Genomic DNA, 22,074 nt, shown 5'->3' on the forward strand with positions numbered 1-22,074 from the left:
TGGACACATATTTGAATAGGTACTTTCCAGTCACACACAGACACACATATACTCTCTCTGTCTCTCTCTCTCTCTCTCTCTCTCTCTCTCTCTCACACACACACACACACACACTTGTTTTTTATATTGTATCCAGGAGCACATATGTTAAAGCCTCCTGGGTTATACATCGAGGAGGTACATACAAGAATGTTCATAGCAGCACCGCCTGACACACAGAAACAACTGGAAACAAGGCAACTCTCCACTGGCAGGAAAACGGATAACCAACATGGGGCGTGGTTTCCACATCGTAGCATCATACAGCGGTGACGGTGACTAAACCCCAGCTACCAGCACGGAGGAACTCAGAAACCCAACATTAGGTAACGAAGAGACATGTCCAAAAAGACTACTTGTAGCCCTTTTTATAAGGCTTAAAATAAGCAAAGCTCGTGTAGGCACGCATACCTGTGAGATAAAACTAGTTTTTAAAGGCAGGGCAATGATAAACACAATTCCTAGGAACAGTTTCCTCTGGGGAGGGATCGCGGGGCTAGGGAGGAGCACCAAGGTCAAGGGAAATCACTGGTGACGCTGTAGTTCTCACACGTGGCAATGGCTTCCTATGCTTCTGTCACATGACATCGTCTCCTTGATCTAAGTATGTATCTTTACATGACGTGTATCCACACATGATGACTTCCCTGGCTGCCAGGTAAATTTCAGAGTTCAAAAGCTTAGAAATGACCTCATCCAAACCCCCAATTTTACATATGCCAAAATTACTTCCAAATTGCCAAGGGACTTGGCCACATTTACTCAACTCTTTAGTGACTATGTGGAGATCAGAACTCAGGTCTTGGAAAAAAAAAAAAGAACTCATGTCTTGTAACCCTGAGTCCATTATTCCTCCTTCTATTCTCACCCCGCAAATAATAATATTAATAATAATTATAATAATTATTAATTATAATAATTACATATAATAGGCAATATGCACATAATAGATAATAATTATATATATATCTTTTTTTTTTTTTACAGTGTAAGTAAAAGCACCATTACACTGTCGCGATGGCTGGATTAAACACTTCTGCTACAGAAGAGAGGGTAAGAAATTAGAACATGGGGATCGAAATCCCGGAGGAAGCAAAGTCAAGTTTCTCTCTGCCTTTGTCCTATTGTAAAGGACCAACCAGATCGTATCCATACTAGAGTGTTATGTTTACCTCAGTTGTGATCTGTGGCTCTTTGCTATGTTAAAACAAAATGGCAGCCCTGAAAGTTACTGACAAGCATATTTTCTATAAATAAGATTTTAATAACATTTTGAAGATGGGTGTGATGTGATATACACTTGACTCCCAAGGAAGAAGGAAAAGCGTGTCTTAATAGGAAATGTCCATTTTCACTAGCAGTTTAAAGAAACTGCTGCCATTCATAAAAAGAATTGTGGTGTATCCCATCTATCTCTTTCACTTATTTAAAATAAAATATTTGCTTCCTTTCACCCCCAAAAAAGAATGAGAGAGAATAATTCAATTAATCTAAGCCATTCTATTCAGTATGTGGGTGTCCCAGCGTGTCAAAAGGGCCTGCCATTCTCCTGGTGGGCCTCCATTCCTATACATACACCCCTCACCGTGTGAGAATCTCATTATGCTGAGCGTGGTCCTACTTTCGAAGACCATGCATTTTATTTCTACAACATGACTGACAAATGCTTGCTGCTTACGTCATAGCAAAGATTTTTCCAATACTAGAGAAAACCTTGCAGCGATGGACTTATTGAAAGACGATATGTTCGTATACTAGCCTTTATGAGTGATTTAAGGACTCTTTATGGCCCGACAGTCACCAGAGCTATTCGCCAACTATTTCCAGTTTTCTTCCCGGGCCCCTGGTATGGACGCACTTCCTGGGCCCCTCGAGGTTAGGGGGAGCCCTGTGACTTGCTCTGGCCGTTGAACTATGAACAGACATGAGGTCCACGACATTTGGGAGGAAGCTTTAAGTCTCGGTGTACATCTGTCATGTTCCCTTTCTTCTGAACTTGGCGCATGCAGAAACATGGATATGAAGTCTCTCCCAGACTCCCTCCGTGAAGATGGCAGGCAGCAGGGTCCCCGAAGGCAACCTGTGACGGGCTTCCACGTGACTGAGACATAACCCCTGTATCAAGCCCCGAGATTTGGGGGCTAACGCACATTAAGTGAGTCACGCGGACAATTTGGATTACATCGCGTTGTTGTCCACCTCACTAACTTGAGGTTAACCTGTGACTCTGCCATACATCTAGGCGTCCTGGGAGGTATTCATATGGACACTGTACTTTTCAGTGCACAATTTCTCCAAAAGGAACACTAGAGACGCTCACTATGGAACCAACGTTAGTTTAAAATGGGAACTGAAGGAGAGGCGACCACCAAGAGAAATCAGAATCCACATTTATTGATGAGAGATATATACACAAAAGTTAAAACACTTAGTGAAATATTGGATTCACAGATTGCTTCCAGTATATAAAGAATATCCAGTTATTTTACACATGAAATGTTACAGTCATCAGTCCACATGGTAAGAAAGCTGAAGGTGAAAACGAAAGATCTCAACTACCCCAAATGTGCTTTGCCAACAAGGCATCTCCTAGTACCGTACTGAAGAAATAACCCCAAAATTAGTTGAAGTTTTTATCTTTTTTCATTCATTAGTCTTTAAACACCTACGTGCTATCGACACTCTGGGCTACCTGACTTTACACCAATAGGGATTGGGAAGCTGAGGGGAACAATTATCCTCATCTTTCATTCTGGACACACAAGCATCTCCAGAGGAAACCCTGCGTAAAGGCTAGCTTTCTCTCAGTGGGGTTTCCATCCGGAATATGACAGGAGTGGAAGAGGCCACATTTTCCAGGAAAAATGGACGTTCTACCCCCTGTATCCCCTCCCTCCAATCATTGGAGAAGCCCCCAAAAATGCATGTGCTTTGTGCCCTCACGGGATCGTGCAGGCTTCTCCCCTTTGTGTGAAAAGAGAGGGGTACGCCGTGTCCCCAACTGCGCACGGTCGTTTTTCTCTGTCCTTGTGGAGGAGAAAGGGGTCCCAGGAGCTCTCGACACCACAGCATTCCGTGTGGTGATGATTAGACAGAATGTGGGTTTTAGGGGGCACGTGCATATTTGCACAAGTCAGTCACTCGCTCAGAACCCATGCACAGAGCCCACTAGGTAGAGGTCGTACTCCCTTCCCGTCTGTGGGATCTGTGCTTCATCAGCTCCTCCATCAGAGCTGTATATTGACCATTCGTGTGCCTCTCGTGCTCTTTCTACAGACGACTGGGCAGCGTACGACCACAACTGTGCTTCCGTGGGCCTTTGCCTACACTGCGGTGAGCTAACCCGACTCAAGAAACCAAGGGGATCAAGGCTCTTCAGAACCTCTATGTCACGAGCATCCAGAGAGGCAGACCTTCACCTAAGGACAGGACGCTGGCACGCACATAAGCAGACTAGCCTTTTGTCTCTCTGCGTCCAATCCACCACGCAAAGGAGGGCTGGAGATAAATGTCCTCTTGCTAAACCTACCTAAGCCTCGATAATCAAGATTCCACAGCTGCATTCACCATGCATTAGACAGATGTCAGATGACTTTTCACTGAGAATCATGACCCCCATCCAACCCTCCCTTGCTCTGAGTTGCATATTTACAAAGACGCCGGACACCCAGACTTTCACACAATCATTGGTACGAAGGATTCATAGAAAAGTTCTTCACTGATACGTATCCCTCAATCCCATTTAAAAAGAGAAGTGATTCACTAGTTATCTAAGAGGGAAAAGAAGGGTTTTCAAAACACCAATCGACATGTCTACCGCATTTAGATGAATAGCCAAAAATAACATTTAAATTAAATTAAAATACATCTATACACCATTTCACTGAAATTACACAAGGATCCCTACATTACAGCTACACAAATTGTATCGGCACTGTTCATGCACGACCAAGTGTTACCGTATACACACAAGAACTCCATGCTTGGAACAGCTACCTGTACTTGAAAAATCACAGATACAATCATCGCCAGTTGAGGGCACTTCTCATCTTTTGCTTAATACGGAACAGTTTCAAATACATACCAGTACACTTTCTATGGAATTGACTATTTTTTCAAAACATGGCAAAAATACGAGCCCTACAACCATATCAGAAAGTGTGTTTGGCAGAAGGAAGCCCCCCTTGTCTTTGCAGTGGCTACCTCTTTGCCTTTTGGGGAAATTACATAGATTTGTTATTCACCTGAGGACAGAATCTACCTGGGCTGTTTCTAGACAATTTCAGTGTGACTCTAAGCTCCCACCTCCAGCCCCAGTGATTAAGAGTATTGCTTCATAGTTGGTACTAATAACCTTTTTCTTTAAAAATATGTGCTCAATTCACATAACAATGTGACATTTACTACCGATTTGCTTGGCAAGAATGACCTGCAACAAATCTGTCTTGACTTGCTCCCTAGCACTCACCCTCGTGCTCTGCTATTCAGTTTCCCTAAGCCAATTTTGACATAAATTTTTGGGAAGGCAGGGGAAGTTCTGAGATACAGACGATCCCACTGTTATCACCTTATTTTTCATCTTACTTTTGTGAAATTTGTAACGCTTAGCTGGAAAAACAAGGCCTGGTGTCAGGAATAAGGAATTAGCACCATTCCTCAAGTTGAAGAGACTAATTGTTTAAATGTGTATCTTAACCAGCTAAGGGATTGAAGTGATTCCTCGTTCTTCCTGGTCATTTTGTTCATTGTGTCGCGAGGGACTGGATTCTTAAATTTTTCAAATGCGGCTATATGCTCAGGAAACAACGGATAGCTCTAAGTTGCTGTAGAAACGTCTTGTGCTCTAATTAGTTATAATTCTACATATGTGGTTATATAGAAAATACCGTAAGAAAATATGTCTGCAAAATTACAGATACTAAATAGATTAATTCAGTCTACACTGAGTTCTTTGTGATTTATGAAGAATAGATACAAACCTATAACATTATTAAAGGCTAAATCAATATTAAACATATAATATCCAGGACTATAAATACATTTCCTCATGCTCTTTATAAATAATAACAAAGAAGCCCGGGGATTTATTTAAAAAAGAATGTAAGATTGGGCTGGAGGAATCTGTGAGCGGGGTGCGATACTGATCACAGGGCAATGCATCGTCCCTGGTAACTTTGGTTCTCACCAGGAAGCCAAAATATATCTGCTGGCAGCAAGGTCAAATTAGATTCACAGTTTGCCAGCTCTCTCCTTAAGCCGTAGAAAACAAATAGAAAAACAATATACAAAAATCCTCACAAAAGTAGTCTTTTATATACAAATGTCTAGAGCGACCAGATAATCTGATCTGTGTTGTGCAACATGGGAATATGCAATGCTGAGGTTCCCCAGGGGGAGGAGGAAGAAGAGAGGAAGTTATGGTAATTTATGGAAAGATCTGGATGCCCAAAGTTGAGTTCCTAGTAAGGAAAATTACTCTCCTGGAGTAGTAAGCAAGCAACCAGCGGGCCAGCTTCCCGATCACACATCTCAGAGGATTCGCTGCGTGGAGGAGACCAACTGCCTTGGCGAGTGCGTGCATTGCTCTCCTACCAGAGGCAACGGCCATTTCTAGGCAGGCTGAATGGTTGCCATGGAGAGAAATGGAAGCCCCCAGGGAGCAAGGCTCTGCTGGCATCATCCCTGTCTCCCCAGGGAATGACGACAAGGGTCGCGGTCAGCTGTTACATTCCAACACTCACCCAAGGATCAGGGCTGTCCCCAGAGAGACTGGAGACCTGTGATGACCTATGTCCAGGTCATGTATTGACTCTGCAAAGCGGTGGGGTCTGTTTCAGTAGCAGGGTTTAGTCTCAGCACAAAAGGGCCCTGTATGACAATCGGAAGAACTTTAAAAATCTCAAAATGGATACTTGGTCTGGAGGTAGGAAGGTGAAGCCAGGCAGGACACAGGAAAAAAAAAAAAAAAACCCATCAGTAATTATTTAGGATATAATTCTAGTGAATGAAGTAAGATTTTGCGGGCTTCTCGTTTGCCGATAGATTCTTCGATGGGTCCGTGGAGAACTAGCCTTTGCTGCTCTTGCGTCGGGCCTTCTGCACTCGAAAAACAAGAACAATCCTAACCCTGTCCTTTCTGTGCTGCATTTGCCTCTTACCCCGAGTGCACGGAGCAGGGCTTCTCTGGCCGTGAAAGTGCTCACGACACAGTAAACACCAAACCCCCTCCACGCTTCGCAGAGCCTGGGCACGGGGCCAGGATGAAAGCGGGGGCCCATTGCCGCACCACCAGAAAGTGCAAGAGAGTGTTCAAAGGCCATGCTGGTGGCATGCACCTGACAGACCACACATTGTTTTCTACCCTAGAAACCCCTCAGGCACTGAAGGGTGCCGTGATAACCAGCGCAACTCCACGCTTGTAAGACAGAGCTTCTCTAGCTGTGACGGGATGCCTGCGATAAAGACAAACCAAGAGGACCATTTGCAAATGAGTTCAAATATCCCTGCAGAGAAGGGACCTGGCCCGGCTCAGCCTGTGCTTGGCTGCGCTGTCTGCGTGCAGGCAGAGAGGGGAGGTATTGACAGACAGTGGCTGTCCCTGCGGAGGTCGGGCACCGAATTTCACAAGAGTGTTCAAGTTTATTTGCCAAAGGCTCCCCAATTCCCGTACTGGGTTGGCAGTTAGGATGGTGTGCAGGAAACTGTGTGTGTTTGGGGTTTGGAGCGGGCTCTGTTGCTACAGCGGGAATGAGCGAAGGCTCTGCGCGAGGCTCTGGACTGGCCCTGGCTCTCTGGCAGCAGTTTTCTCTGAGCTGAATCGTTACTTCTACTGAGACAGTGAGCTCGGCAAAGCGCAGTTTTGTGAAAGGAAGTCTGTTTGTATCCCGAAACACCAAACTATGGATGAACGTGGCCATCTTCCAAGCTTGTTGTAAAACCTCAAATGAAGAGAGAGGCTTGAATTTAATTTAAGATCGCCCCAAGGGGATGAAAACAATCCAATGGATTCTTCCTTATTGTGGGCCACTCTGACTTCAAATATAAGCAAGTCATACTTTAGAGTAGTAAGCCGCTGATGAAAAAAGAAATTAAAGCAGAGATCATAATATCATGGATTCTTCGGGTTCCAAGTGGGTTTTAATCACTTCATCCAACCCCTTCACTTTGCATATGGGAAGGAATGAGGCTTGGGCATAAAGTAACTTATTTAAGTCATACAGCTAACAACGCAGGGTCTAAGTCAAATGGTTTCTTGTCCCAATGGCATTATTTCTCATCATCCCTATGTCATGATGTGACTTCACTGTGTTATGCTACGAAATGAGACAGTATTCAATTAAGATTCCCTGTCATCTTTTCTAGAACCAACCCTTGCACTAACCCCTGTGGTCTTTTACTAAATTGTCTCATAAGCAGCAACGATGACAGGTGGAGTGAGATAGGAGGAGGCAGAGTGGGAACTTGGGTTTTCCTTTTGGGAAAACCACAAGCAACTACAGCACGAGCAGCTTGGGATTCGCTTCCCCTAAGGAAAACGGTCTGCCTATAGTGCCTGCCTGGGTTGGCGCTAGATGGCCCTTAATTTAGATTTCAGCCAGAAAGTACCAGACATACTGAGGCCATTAATTTCTGGCAACTAGATTTACAAAGCTCTCACTCCCGAATTCCTTTAGGCTCTCTGCTTAAACTTCATCTTTTTAGGTTTGCAGAGGGGATATAAAGCTAAGTGAAAGAAGCCAGTCAGAGAGAGACAAGTACCATCTGATTTCACTCCTATGTGGAATCTATGAAACAAAACAAATGAACAAAGATAAAAAGAGACAAACAAAAAAGCCAGACTCTTGAATACAGAGAACAAACTGCTGGATGCCAGAGGAGAGGCGGGTGGGCGATGGGTGGAACGGGTGAAGGGGACGAAGACTACACTCAGCGTGACCCTAATATTCCAAGAGTGGGTATTACAATAACTGAAGAAATCTCATTGGTCCTTTTTCTTGCCTTGGAATGAATTTATCTGGAGAATAAGGAAAGCGAAACCAGCAATCTAGACAACAGTATGGCCCCAAGAATCACAAAGCAGGGAAGAAGAGCCACCTCCATTGGGTGCAACTACAGAGCGCTTTTGGCCATCAAGCCACGCAAGAGCTGCAAAGTCCTTCTCATCGAGAGTCTGAACCAAGGAGAAATTCTCTCTGAGCACGTGTGTACTTATTTGGACTTAATGCTGTATTTCATGGGAAAATCTAGCACAGATTCCTTGATTCTGATAAGAGTGAAATATTGTACCATAACGTTTGCTATTGAGAACAAAAGGAAGTGTGGTATTTACAAAAACCTGGCAGGATTGGGTTTCCTTTCAGGGAGCCCGTAGATGAGTTACCCAACTCCAGAAGGGTCTCTTGACTAGATACACTTGCACGTAACGTACTTCCCCATGCAAGGTTGGAAATGACCTGAGGCCCTCTACACAGTCATGGGGATTCCTGATATTTCCTACCAGGAATACATCTCCCCATAAATTGAATTTCCCCTAAGCCCTTCTCAGTTCCCACCAGTCTAAATCCAGGAGTGAGGCATTTGGCACCCTTTCTTTCGGCTGACCAGTAGTTGCAGAGGAGAAGCTAATACTTGTCTTTTACCGGACAAGGTAACTTCTGCAGACAGTGAGACTACAGACTGTGCTTCCACACCCAGGAGGAAATAAAGATCTGAATCTGACATCTGCTTGGTTCAGATCTTATTACCTGAAGACCTGCACTGAAGATCTATGTATCTAGACGATTGCCTTGATTCTCTGACGCTCTGCATGGCAAGCACATCCTCAAAGATCTACGGTAAAGCCTCAGCTCGAGAGAGAAGCCATTCTTCCTGCTGATTAGATTTGGCTCATAGAATTGTAGTTGGTAATCAAATGGTGATTCTCCTTGGGTTTCCCAGTGGGCAAAAATTATAAAGGGGAGACGAAAGTCTGCTTAGTTGATTTTCTCTCAAAATGATTCAGATTCCTAAAAAGAGTGATTACGTCTGTAACACAATGGTGTTGCCAAAGCCCTGACTTACAGACCCTATAGGATGTGGGGTATGGATCTGGCCTGCTGTGTCTGAATACAACTTACGCATCATCAAATATTAATGGACTGTTACAAGCTTTATATCTGTGTTGAACCTATTAATATAAATCTGTGCATATAACGGAAAGATTATACGTATCTTATTTAGAAAAAGGTTCTTAGAGGTATACTCTGGATCTGTTTGTTCTGTTTATGGCACTCATGCTGGCCAAGGAAAGCCCAAATGGGCATGGCATAAGAAGAATGAATGAGACCTAAAAAAAATAGAGAACACAGTCATACATCAGCTCGACACACATCCTGGATTTTTGGGTTAGTCCTGAATTTGACAGATTATTCATTTTTAATATGATGTGAATTTCCAGATGAATGTGATTTCCTAACTATGTTCTCGTGAAACTTATTACATGTAGTCTAAAACCAGAAAAACCTGTTTTGTTAAGCTGTACACCTGTTTCTTCTGAACACGCTGTCCTACCTTATATATGTATAGGGTAACTAGGAAGACAAAGCAAAGCGAGAAGAAGACATTGAGGCAGAGTCTTAGGAAGATGATCCCGAGACCACTCTTTTGAGAAACATGTCAGCGTGTACAAGTGCTAAGCTGGCCTTCAACAGCAAAACCCACAAACCCCTCAGCGCCTTAGCTAGATCCTTCTCTTCACCATCCAAAAGCTCTTGGGAGCACCACTTAAAGATGATCTGTAACAGTTTCACAGCTAAATCCAGGAACTGTCCCCTTGACCCACAATATCTGCTGTAAAGGATGCATTATCCACTACTACATTTCAACACGTCCTTGGCCACCCAGCTAACTATCTATCTAAGGAAAATGAAGACCAATGACATTAAAAAGAAAAAAAGGCAAAAAGCTGCTTAATACTGCTCAATAGTGATCCTTATCCAAAAATAATGAGGGTTTGAGAGACAAAAGCAGTTGGACTCTTATGTCTCTTGTATGTTCCCAAGGTGTCTGGTTTGGAAGAGAAAAGTCACCAGGAATAGGTACTAAAGGACATGCGATGTCTATACATGACCTCTCCTCAGAGCATTGGGATCCTACCACTATTTGTGCGTACCCCGGCACCCGTCTGCTGGTCTCTGATGACCACCTGACTCCTACGTGTGGACCAAGGTTCTACACGCTCCTCACAGTCCACCAAATGCACTTGATTTCCCAGTGATTCATGTTCAAGTTCCCAGCAAACTCCCGAAGCCTGCAACCTTAGGAAAATACTGTGAGTTATTCAACAGAAAATGATAGTAGAGTAATTGACAAGTTTAGCTTGCACGATCCGTCATCAGGATTCGTTGGGTGCCTATGGCATACAAGGCACGGTGCTAATCCACTTATATTATTCACTCCCTCCAACCATGACAGCCTTGAAGATGCCATCTGTGAAGCTGTCAGGAGCCATCATTTGCTCCCATTTCATGGCTCAAGGCTGCCTTGACTTTGCCGTAGGAATGTCACCTTTATAGGATTTTGCACATGTTTGTTTCCTGTTCCTTGCTACAGAGAAGACTGGGGAAGCAGACTGGCTCTGCTTTCAGCTGTGCCCTGTAACTAGTTTTATGTGCTTTGATAGAATACAACAGAAGGCTTTCTACACGTTAGATCAATGACAGTGTTTTGTTTTTTATCGAGAGATGATATTAAAGGAGACACAGCCAATGCAACTGTCCTCCACGTGTGAAGAGAGAAGAATGATTAGGCCTTTTCAAGTTAATGAGACTGTAACTGGAATAATTGGGGTATTAAAAATGTCTTTTTTTGTTAGAAATCCAAAGAAGAATTTTACGGCTGAAACAAAGAAAGTAAAGCATAGATCAAGTCATCTCACTTGATTTCACTATGCCAGGTGAATGCAAACTGAACACAAACGAATTTGAATATCTGAATCTGGTTAAAGTTTACGTTGGCTGTGCTCTCTTACTTTTGTCAATATGTACAGCGGCTACATGCAAATTACATCCTAATCCATTATCAAATTGAGAGCAAATTATGAAACCTACTTTGAAATGTCAAGAGTTATTTCCCCAGACTGGCTAGGGCAGAGCAGAAACTCAGTGGGTTCCGTAATCAGCTGCCTTGAAGAGCACGGTTCCCACTACCATTCTCTTTGAAATAATTAGTTGGAAGAGTATACAGAAGGTAGGTTCTCCGAGTTCCCGAAGACAGGGATTTGCTTTTAATCAACACATGGGCAAACTCTACAAGACATTTCAAGAGAATTACATCTAGAGGCTTCTAACAGAATCTCTTGTGCGTAACAAAGCAGAAGCACGGAGGACCCTTGAAGGAATCACACACTGAGTGTCTGCTCGTTATCCCAAGTCCCCGGAGCGTACCACATGGCTTTAGTCGTGGCCCCTGGGAAAGAGCATCTGCAGCTCTGCATTTAGAGAGCAAAGGGAAGCTGGCAAGAATGTGTCTTCAATTCAAACGGATTCCTGCAGCAGCCTCCGTTCAGACAGTAATACAGGTGAGAACACGAGGCAGTAACAAAGCATCACTTGGCAAAGACACAGCACCGTGCCTGTCACTGACAACAACAGATCCTCGAAGCCTCGGCTAACAGATTAAGTAAACACAGAAATAGATGCATTTTTTTTTCCTTTTTAAAGACAGCTTGTGTATATTCTCTTTTTTACCATACGATACGCTGGGGAGTTTGTTCAAAAATTTGCTGAGAGCCATATCCTTATTTTTCACGTTTCCACGGTTCCTCCTCGACTCCGCAGTCGGCGGACTTTCCGTTGGCTGCCAGAGTCACCTGAAAATAATTATCATCAGCAACCAACTTACAGGCCCCGAACCAGAAAACCACCCCACGGGTTATGCGGAGGAACACCAGATCCAAATTACGCTACACGACTTCCGTATTAGTTTTCAATGTCATTCTCTCCCACTGGATTTGGAGCCCGTCTTGCTTTTCAACGTGGATTTCTAAATATTGAAAAGTCCACATTTGCCTTGGGGAGTATGGAGGAGCTCGACATAGTATGCCGTTTGGGGGATAACTTCTATGCTTTTAGGGTGTCAAACTACACATGGACCCATCCGTCATCTAAGAATGCAGTCCTTAAGGAAACAGTGTCTTGTGCCACTCCATACAACCAGAGAAACCCCCCAGAACCCCACAGCTAGCTCTACACATGCGTGTGAAAGGTTCAGTTCCAAGGAGGCCAGGTCGGTTTATACGCGCCCAGTTGCAAAATCAGAAATCGCGAGGGCCTGGGTACCGAATAAGCTATCCAGGCTTTAAACATGAGAAAGAGAAGAAAGGATGAAAGGCCAGAGATCAGTGACAAGCGCACTTAAATGATTTCAATGCAGACATTTCATAATCGGGTATCACCAGCAGACTGTCTGTATTAGGGCTTCCCTGGCTCTCAGCGAACTGAACCCTTACACCGAACGGGAGGTGTTCCCCTCCGCTTCTAAATCGTTTCCTAGCTTACCTTCCATCTGTCTGTCCTCAACGTCATGTGCAAACTTAAACCCACGACTGATATTCCACATAATGGAGAGACTGGATTTATGGAAGCGTTAGGATATGGAGACACGACAAATGCGGCAATGTTGGAAAGAAATCTGACCTTCTTCTTACCCGAGTGGAAGTGAAACGCATGCGTTAGGAACACACACAACATGCTAGGGACAGAAAACCAAACCAAGCGCATGAAAATAAAAGCTATTCATTCCTCCTCCGATCCCCGGCAGGCCCCCGTGTCTTTCTAGAAAGACCATGCAACAAGCCATGACCACCCCACATGCAGTTACTCCGATTAAAATCAAAAAAGTTCCCACATAACTTCAAACTACGGTGACAAGGCAAGAGTTCGGAAACAGAAGAGGCCAATGTGACGCCACGATGCTTGAGGTGCTTAACGTTTTGACCAGAGCTGCAGCAAATTTGGTTCCCCTTTGGTGAACTGTCAGGGAAGACTGCCAGGAGCAAATCATCTGCCTGGAGAAAGCTGCCTGGTCACTCCGACCGTGAATGTGCCTGTGTGGCTTTCGGTGATGGACCAGATCAATAGCTGTGCAAAATTATAAATCATGTTTAAGTGCCTCCGGGACCCTAGGCAGCACTTGGGGGTGGTGCCCTGCTGTTGTCCTCATGGTTGAACACTGGGGTCTCTGTTTCCAAAGTGGCCGGGACAGCAGCTTTTCTATGTAGCATTTCTTTCTTTTACTGGCTGGGTTCAAGGAAGCCGGGGCTCCACTCCCCAGTCCATCCCATCTCTCTCTCCTCCAACCACCTGGGTAATAGAAAAGCAAGAAGGAGGGGGAGCTGGTAGGAAGCATTGATGTCTCCCATCTTGTTGTTTAAGTAGAGTGAGACAGAGAAGGGATCAGAAGGAGATTTAAGCCTTATCTTTACTATAAAATTGTACATTCGCTTTGCTGTACTCCGTTGTCCATTTCAGGGCTTTGCAGATCATGGGCACTCGATAAACATTTGATGAATGATCAACATACAGGAGGTCATAGGATTGAGATGGCGGTGCTCACCTGAACCCCACAAGGCACACCATGAATACTTGCTGAATAGAGCATAGAGCCATTCCACGGGGATGTGGACCCTTGTTGACCCAAACTAACACTCTGATGGGGAAGAATTTAGCACATTCGTTTAGACGTGGGAAACACGAACTTTCCAGGAGAATGGAATATGTGCTTTAGGTACATCTGAATTTCTAATAATATGAATCATTTTCACTGAGTCAGTTAATTTTTGCAGTTGTCACTTGATGGGTGAGTCCTTTCTTAATTTGTACCAGAGCCTTGCTCACCCACACATGGACCTGGTATAGAGGCATGGTATAGGGATAAGCAAAAGACTGTTGCTGGTCCATTAGACTTCTGGACCTATGTTATAGTCCAGGAAAGAGAATCACTTCTGTGTTACTTTAATTGTCTGGCAGAAGCCATGGCGGATATTTGGAATGACCCATAAGTAACCCAGGAAGAAATTAACTATTAAACGAGACCTTGTCAACAGGTGTCAAAAAGGTATGAGAAATCTGATACAGATTGCCCTCAGTTGCTGCCTGGAACCATATTAGTAACCGATCCCCCAGAGTCGGTTCTGCTCACCTGCCAGGGTTTTTCCAAGTTTGCCTCACTCTGGTCATGACACTCTGTCTTTGACAATGTCAAGTTAGTTACAACGAAGGCTAGACAGAGCCCATCAAGCTTGAAGACTAAGCACCCAGCAGCTTGTGAAAGAGTCCAGAACATCCATGCTTCAGGAAAGACGGTGCTGCCACTGTGAGAAATGTAGTGTCTATGGACAATTGTCCTGAAGGACGGTTATCCTTTCCTTGAAATAGCTTCCCCATTCTTGGAGCAAAGTGACTGCCAGTTCGAAACTCACCTTCCCACAAAATTATTAAGAGAAAGATGGTTGCACAAAGTTGGGTGGGCATATTTTTGACCAGTATGTAACACACAGCAAGAAGGAATAGTTATGCTATGTAAATTAAGTGATTCTGGGTCTTTCTCTTGGTGTTTCATTCAAGGAATAAAATATTTGAAATCCAGCAAATACTTCAAAATATTTGAAAGCCTTAGAAATCACAAATCCTTCGGCAAAATGCTCAAGAAAACCAATCAAATTTGTGGAGTGGTTGGATGGGGGGAGATCAGAATGATTGTTTTACATCACGTGGACGAACCAAGCAACTGATTGGCTCTCTCACTGTTAGACCTGATGATTTCCTGCCACGTTAGACACAGAATTAGATGATCTGGGACTCACAGAAGCTTGGGTTACATGATTCTTCAGAGATATAAATGTGACAATAATACATGCAGGGATTTTTGTGCTTGTCTTAGGAAATGGAGCATGCACTATTATATACAGGTCTCAATATCCATGAAAGGGAAAGCTACCTTGCACTCATCTGCTATGACAGAGTTGTGTGCGGCATAGACACATTGATTAGAGTTGCTTTCCCTGTGGTTCTTCACGTCATCATAAATGGACTGAGTCTTGGTCATTTCAATATCTTCATGCACTCGATGCTGGGAGTCAATAGTATCCAGCTCAGACTTGGAGAGGTGATAGACAATCCCAGCCCCAAAAGAGTCCCCCACAACATTGACTGAAGTTCTCATCCTGTCCCTGGGAACAAAGAACAGAAAATGTTTAGTGAAGGAGCAGTGACATGGTGGTCAAGAGGTCAAGGTCTAGAACCAGAGAAACCTGGGATTGAGTTCTGGCTCTACTTTTGCCTCTGCCTGATCTGCGGCAAGTTACTTAACCTTTATGAGCCTTGCTTTCCTTGTTGGTCAACTGGAGATAACAATCATATGTCTCATCAACTTGCATGAAAATTAAATGAGATCATGTACATAAAAGGCTTAGCAAAATGTCTGATGGATGGTAAAAACTCAATAAACAATTGCAAAGAAAAAGGAGAGAAGGAAGAGTTGGAGGCAAAGAGTTCTCGGATCTCAGAATTTGCACCCAGGCTCCAGACACTGCCAGCTGTTTCCAGAAATTCCTCTTGATTTAAACCATTCTTCAGAGACTCCAGATTACCTCCACTCATGTTACTTATTAATTCTACCTGTGAATTCTCCTGTGATAGAAAATTCATCTCTTTGTAAGGATTGAAACTAACACCGCCTTTCCCTCTGCACCTCACTCTTCCCCTGACACATATATATACATAGGTGCAGCTGATGGGTGAGAAACCCAGCCACAATTTTCTCCTTGACCAATATGCGCCGTGACTGTGTGTCCTGGAAAAACAAGAATACTTTGTCATGCTCTCTCTGTTAACCTAAAAAACCTAAATCTCCCAGAGTGCCTCTTGAACCAGGAAGTATTAGGAAAAACCCTTCCTCAAATCTTGTTTCCCAAGTTCTGATTTGAAAAAAAACAGATGGTCCAGAACTCTCCCTCTTGGAAAGTCAGCACCGGGAAAACTAACGTCTTAGGAGTAAGTCGTGTTCTCTTGTCCATTAGTGCAAATCGGTATAAAGAGTCCTTTTAACCATGTGTATGAGATACTCAAAGTCTGAAAGAGAAGAATGCTGGAAAATCACACTCTTTTTTTCAAAAAAAGAAAGAATTTACGCAAAAATGCTGCTAAGACATCTTAGTCCAGGACACTCTAGGCTTAATTCAAAAAAATACAAGGATACTAGAATTAGTTCAAGGCAAAGTGGAAGTCTTAACTGGTTCTTAGAACAAAGGCCTAAAATAAATTCTAGTTGCTACTATTAAATCTATCTCTCATTAGAGAAATGAAGCTGCACCAGGAGGAGCTTATGGGCGGCTAGCCTCTGGTTTCAAGCGGGAAAATTTCCCCAGGCAAAAATCAAGATCGGAACCCGACTTCAACTCTCAGGGCCCTATCTCCATCTAAGAATGCTCTTCTCCTCCCTTCCGCTTTGGAAGTCAGCCTCAGGGAGATAGGTCTGGGTCTTGGGGTCCTCCACAAAATTAGGGACCTGAAGCTGAGACTGGTAAGAAGCCCCAGTGTGGGGGATGGGAAGGTAAACATGATGATAGTTAAGAAGAAGTATAGACTCTGGAGAGAGCCTGACTTGGGTCCAAATACCAGCTTTTCCTTCTGGTTGGACAACGCTGATCACACTTAACATTTACCTGTGGATCTTAGTGGCCTCCTCTGTAAAATCAAAATAATAAAAATGTCCACTACATTGGGTTGTTGCAAAGATTAAATAAGAAAACAAAGGGCTTAGCACAGAATTCTCTGAGACATTTAGCAAGAGCTCACAAAACATTAGTTATTCCATGATGAGTACTTTAAATATTACTATAAATCTTACCAAGTCTATTTAAATATGCTTTTGGCAGCAACTAGGTAGAATGCCCAAACATGCCGAGTTAAGCTACTATCTCCCCCTAAAAACATTAACCTTATTTGCAGGACAATTCCTATGGTAGCGCTGCCAGCCAACCAGCTGAGTTACTTGTCCATCACATAGCTGTGGTCTCCTTTGTTGTTTTTCATCTACACTTTCAATCCCTCCTGGCGTGTGTCCTAAGCCATGCACCCAACATCCTTGACCAGTTGTTAAATTCCGAAGAGCACTCAAGTCTTCCAGAGGAATTCTCTGAGCACCCATTTATATCATGGCCCAGAAGGATCTACCTTATTGGCAAGTAGAAGGAACGAAGGCGGTAGTGGTGGTGATGGCGATGGTGATGATGGTGATGAGGATGATGGTGGCTGACATACCACATTTAATCTGTATAGGAATATGCTTCACAGATATTACCTTGTTAAATCCTCACCACACTGCTATAAGAAGTATTATTATCCTCACTTAAGAAATGAAAACTCTGAGGTTTAGAGAGATCAAGTGGCTTTGCAAAGTCACACATCCTAATACAGTCATAGAACCAAATTTGAGCACAGGCAGGGTCCAGAATCCACCGTCTGCCACGTGATGCCGACTGTCTGGGAGCCAGACAGCTCTGATTTTGAAACTAGCTCAGCCACTTACTAACTGCATAACCTGGGTCACTTCCTCTACCAGAATTTTTCTCATGCAGGCATAATACCTATTTTATAGGATTTCAAGAAGATAAAACCAGTTCCTGACTCACCATGAATATTCATTATACGCTGGCTCCTTCCCCTTTTGGGAATAGCCATCCCTCATACCTCTATCATATAGGCAAAAGCACAAGATACTATGCTCAAGGATTAGTGACTTTTTCAGTTTAATAAATCCATTGCCACCCAAAATGGGTGATATAAGTCTACAAACTCTCACTTCCTCAATCCTTGACCTTCTCTGACATCAAATCCCAACTCTCCAGAGCAGCCACTGAACCAAGGGTTTGACATAGAATATCTCTTCCATACCCTCAGATCTCCTTGAATTTGAAAACGAACCCTGATCAGAGGAAATAGCTATCAGGCGAGGAATGAATAGAAGACAGAATTGCGCAGACTCAAAGAATACTGATATTTGACATCAAAATCAAGATGGGAAGGGCCCTGGGCTTAGGGCTAGAACCCTAACCCGATCTTCTGCCTCTTTTGCCTACAGCGAATCACCTCTCACCTGAGCATGAAATATGGAATGGGGCTCATCTTGACCTCACAGGATATCACGAAGGTTAAATAAAATGAGAGAAATATTCGGCATGCCTTAGGTACTCATTAAAGATTGCAAGAGCACGTGAGCATCCAAATGGCTATGTGGAAATAAGAAGAGAACACAGACTCTAATACTTGCTGAGTTCTTTGGTAGCTCGTCCATTCATTCAACAGATGTACAACGAGAATCTTAGTGTGTGCAGGGCAGTATGTCCAGTGCCCGGGCACCAAAGAACAAGAAAAGGCCCTTCCTATGCTCCCTCTTCCCCCTAGAACCCACACTCTCTTTACTTGTCTGTGTCCCCCATAGAGCGAGATAAATGTTCTAAGAGGAATAAGTGCTGGGTGCTATGGGATTTTGTAGGTAGGACATTTTATCTACACTTGGCCCCAGGAAAGACTCGAGAAGTATCTCAAGTTAGGGCCTAAGGATAAGTCCAAGACAATGAGCTACAGAGAAGAAATAAATACTGTGAAATTGAGGGGCTAAGAGCACCTAAGAGCATTCAGGAAGCAAATGAGTGTAATGAGAGGCAGAAGGTAAGAACTGACCAAATCACGTATGGCCTCATCAGCCAAGTTCAAGAGTCAAGGCCTTATCCCAAGGCTGATGAGGAGCCGCTGAAAAGCAAGACCACGCTTGTTCCAGTATGAAGAAGGGTCTGAAGGAGGGCAAGGCTGAAAGAGCAAAATCCACTTAGTGAAGATGTGGTGGAAGTTTAGGAGACAGAATTACAGGACTTGAGGTCTGATTGGTTATAGAGAATAAACGAGAAAAGAGGCAAGGGTTCCTCTCAGGTTTCTGGTTTGGGCAACCAGGGGACAGTGCCACCGTATGTACGGGATATGACAGGTTGGGGTGAGGGAGGTTCTCATGTCAACTTGAACATACTGGGTCTGAGATTTGGGAGCCTGCAAAGTAGAGATGTCCTACGAGTGGCTGGGAATATGGACTAAAGATCAGGAGAGACGACTGGGCTGCAGGTGGTGAGTCAGGAGTCGGCACTGAAAGAGGCCATGGGTGGATGCCACAGGTGTGCTTGGTTCATCCTTGGAGGGAATGTAGAGTGCGAAGAGCAGACGGTCTTGTCTAGGACCCCAAGGATGACCAACATGGAAGGAATGGGCACAGGCATCAGTGTCTGCAAAGGTGGAAGAAAAATGGAAGAGTCTGAGGGAAGCATGTTTCAAAAATAAGGGTGTGGTGGACAATGCCAATTACTGCCCAGAGGTCAGGTAAGAAAAGAAAAAGTGCCCCTTGGTTTTAGCGACAAAAGAGGCCATTACTGATCTGGCCAGGGCAGTTACAAGCCAGAGGCAGAGAGAGAAGCCAGCTGGGTAGAAAATGGAATGAGAAAGAACAAGTGGAGACATTATTTGTTATCAACTTAGTCAAGACAACTGACTGAGAAGGTGAAGGGAGGGGAGGGAAGATGGAGGGAGGCAGGACATAGCATTTTTGGTTTGCTGCTGAGGCTGCCGGGGGAATGTCTGACCAACTCTGGGGAAGTCCAAGTCTGGCCCAAAGCAGGATATGGGAGTTTACGGTTCACATGTGGAAATTTCTCCACAGGCAAACACTTTCATTTTGTCTCACAAGCAGTCCTGACTGTTCAGGAAACCCTGGTGACCTTAAGTGCTTCAAGTCTACTTGGTAAAAAGCATTTTACAGTGCGTGGTGCTATCCTTGAGTCTGGACACCGTGTGTCAGAAGTGTGAAAAGGAGACAGAGGTGAGGTCAGAATCTTTCACTGAACGGGAACCACTACAGATGCCATGACTTTGGGGCCAGCAGGAACCAAAGACGAGAGAGGGGCTTGCCTTACTTATTCACACTGAGACACCTGGTCTGGTTCCCTGGGAGAAAGGCAATTGCCCAGTGCTCTCTCTCTTTTCTATCTCTTTTTTTTTTTTTTAAGATTTTATTTACTTATTCGACAGAGATAGAGACAGCCAGCGAGAGAGGGAACACAAGCAGGGGGAGTGGGAGAGGAAGAAGCAGGCTCATAGCGGAAGAGCCTGATGTGGGGCTCGATCCCATAACGCCAGGATCACGCCCTGAGCCGAAGGCAGGCGCTTAACCGCTGTGCCACCCAGGCGCCCCAGTCTCTTTTCTATCTCTTGACCTCCATCCTCTGGCAGGAGGGTGTTAGAATTGTCTGGAAGTCCCAGTTCTCATGAAATCACAGAGCCAAGATGGCAGGGTCACCCAAAATGCATCTGGTTCCTGGTATTGGGCCGAACCATATGAAATGGCGGTTTCTATAAGTCCCCGAAGGCCCAGTATTGGTAACTTCCTATAATCCAACTTAGCATTCATAGACACAAACCATCACGTCTGCCTCTTAGAGTGCAGGGTGCACCGTGTGGCAGACGGGTCACCCGAGGCCCCAGGCCTAAGAAGACTGGCACAACCCGAAGCATCCAAGGGCTAAAGCACACGGGGTTGAGAAGGGAAGGAGGGCCCACCAAAGCATTGGTTAAGAGTGTGAGCTTTGGGTGGGAGCCTGGATTGCATCTAGGCTCCAGGAGGGCAAGGGACGTCGCTTTTCCTGCTCAGCTTTCTCATGTGTAAGCTATGGAAAGTAACCCCTCCTTCCAAGCACGGTGAGAAGACAGTAACAGCTCCTGTGTCCTGGGTGCTTGTCATCACGAGGTCCTCTGCCAAACTCTGCGTATAAAAGGCCTGACAGAGTGCCAGACACCAACCCAGCTGGTTCTTCCTCTTCCTCCTCCTCCTCCTCCCCACCACCACCACCACCATCATCATCACCACCATCATCACCATCAGGAGTCCAAATGAAAAGGGGGGTAGACCACTTCCTCTTTTGTTCCCCCACCAAGTCTTGTGCATTCCTCTTTTTGCACTTAGCACCACTTGGCTGGAATTTTTGACCACGTCTGTCCCTGTTACTAGACCACCAGCTCTTTGAGGGCTCATACCATGTGGTATTGGTTCATGACATGGGCAGGGTGGGGGGAGGTGGGGGAGCAGGCCTGTTGGGGGTGGGGGCAGGGATGGATTGTTAAAGAGGGCAGACAAACTCTAGAAAGAGAACCCTCTTTTGTTGAGCAGATGTCTGGCTGGCTGGCTGTCTTGGTGGTGAAGAGTTAGGGCCAGGGCAAGATGTGGAGGGAGGAGAAGGGAGAGACAAAGAGCCCAAATTACCTTGCCTACAAAAACCAGAGAGGTGTCCTGATTGCTGGGGGCGAACACAGAGATGGAGAGAAGGGGGCCCAGCAAGGCACGGAGACACGGGGCCTGAAGGGAAAAACAGAGCAGGGAGAGGAGCCTGGGCGGGGGGGGCGGGGGGGTACTAAAGGATTTTTTTTTTTTAAAGAAAAGGGGTGCCTCATATTAAATTATTGTTTCCATGCTACTTGAAATTATTAACAGTGATCACTTCAGTGAAACAAAACTCAACATTCAGTTGTAGATAAAGGGACATTTTCTCTTTTTCAGCTTATCACTTTCCTGCGCTTTGCCCCTCCCCTTGTTTTTCCATATTTCTTTTGTAATATATTAAAAAATGATTTTGCTGTGCAGAATGGTAGCCCCACCCCCACCCCACCCCTGATCTGTAATTTCACTGCCTCGAGTCAGGGACACTTTGGCAGGGGAGGGAAGGACTTAGGGGGAAAGGGTCACATTCCAGACTGGGTAACATAGAAAGAATTCTATAGGGCTGGAAAATCAAAGCACAGATTTAAACATAAGCCCCCAGAATCTTCAGAGCTATGGCGGATGTAGGAATTGGTTTCCTCTTCCACCAGACACGGAGTGGGGCTTCAGTCAGTTACGTGTGTGTATATATGCATGCCTGTGTCTTTTAATAAAAGAACGAGAACCCAGATTGATGGGCCT

The 22,074-nt window shown here is 44.6% G+C and overlaps 1 protein-coding gene across 2 annotated transcripts in view; it reads right to left on the minus strand.

Moving 5' to 3' along the window:
• Window positions 1-2,413: 2,413 nt before the first annotated feature.
• SLC1A2 (solute carrier family 1 member 2) overlaps window positions 2,414-22,074 on the minus strand; it is a 146,590-nt gene continuing 126,929 nt past the window's right edge. For both annotated transcript variants that reach the window (XM_045808503.2, XM_087854751.1), the window contains exons 10-11: window positions 15,016-15,247; window positions 2,414-11,887 (exon numbers count right to left, since the gene is read on the minus strand). In XM_045808503.2, coding sequence (XP_045664459.2) covers window positions 11,816-11,887; window positions 15,016-15,247 — 304 coding nt within the window. In that variant the 3' untranslated portion in view covers window positions 2,414-11,815. The remainder of the gene's footprint in view (window positions 11,888-15,015; window positions 15,248-22,074) is intronic.

Source organism: Ursus americanus, chromosome 24, assembly GCF_024610735.1.
Source record: "Ursus americanus isolate L20-20 chromosome 24, mUrsAme1.1.p, whole genome shotgun sequence".
In the NCBI taxonomy this organism is placed as follows: Eukaryota; Metazoa; Chordata; class Mammalia; order Carnivora; family Ursidae; genus Ursus; species Ursus americanus.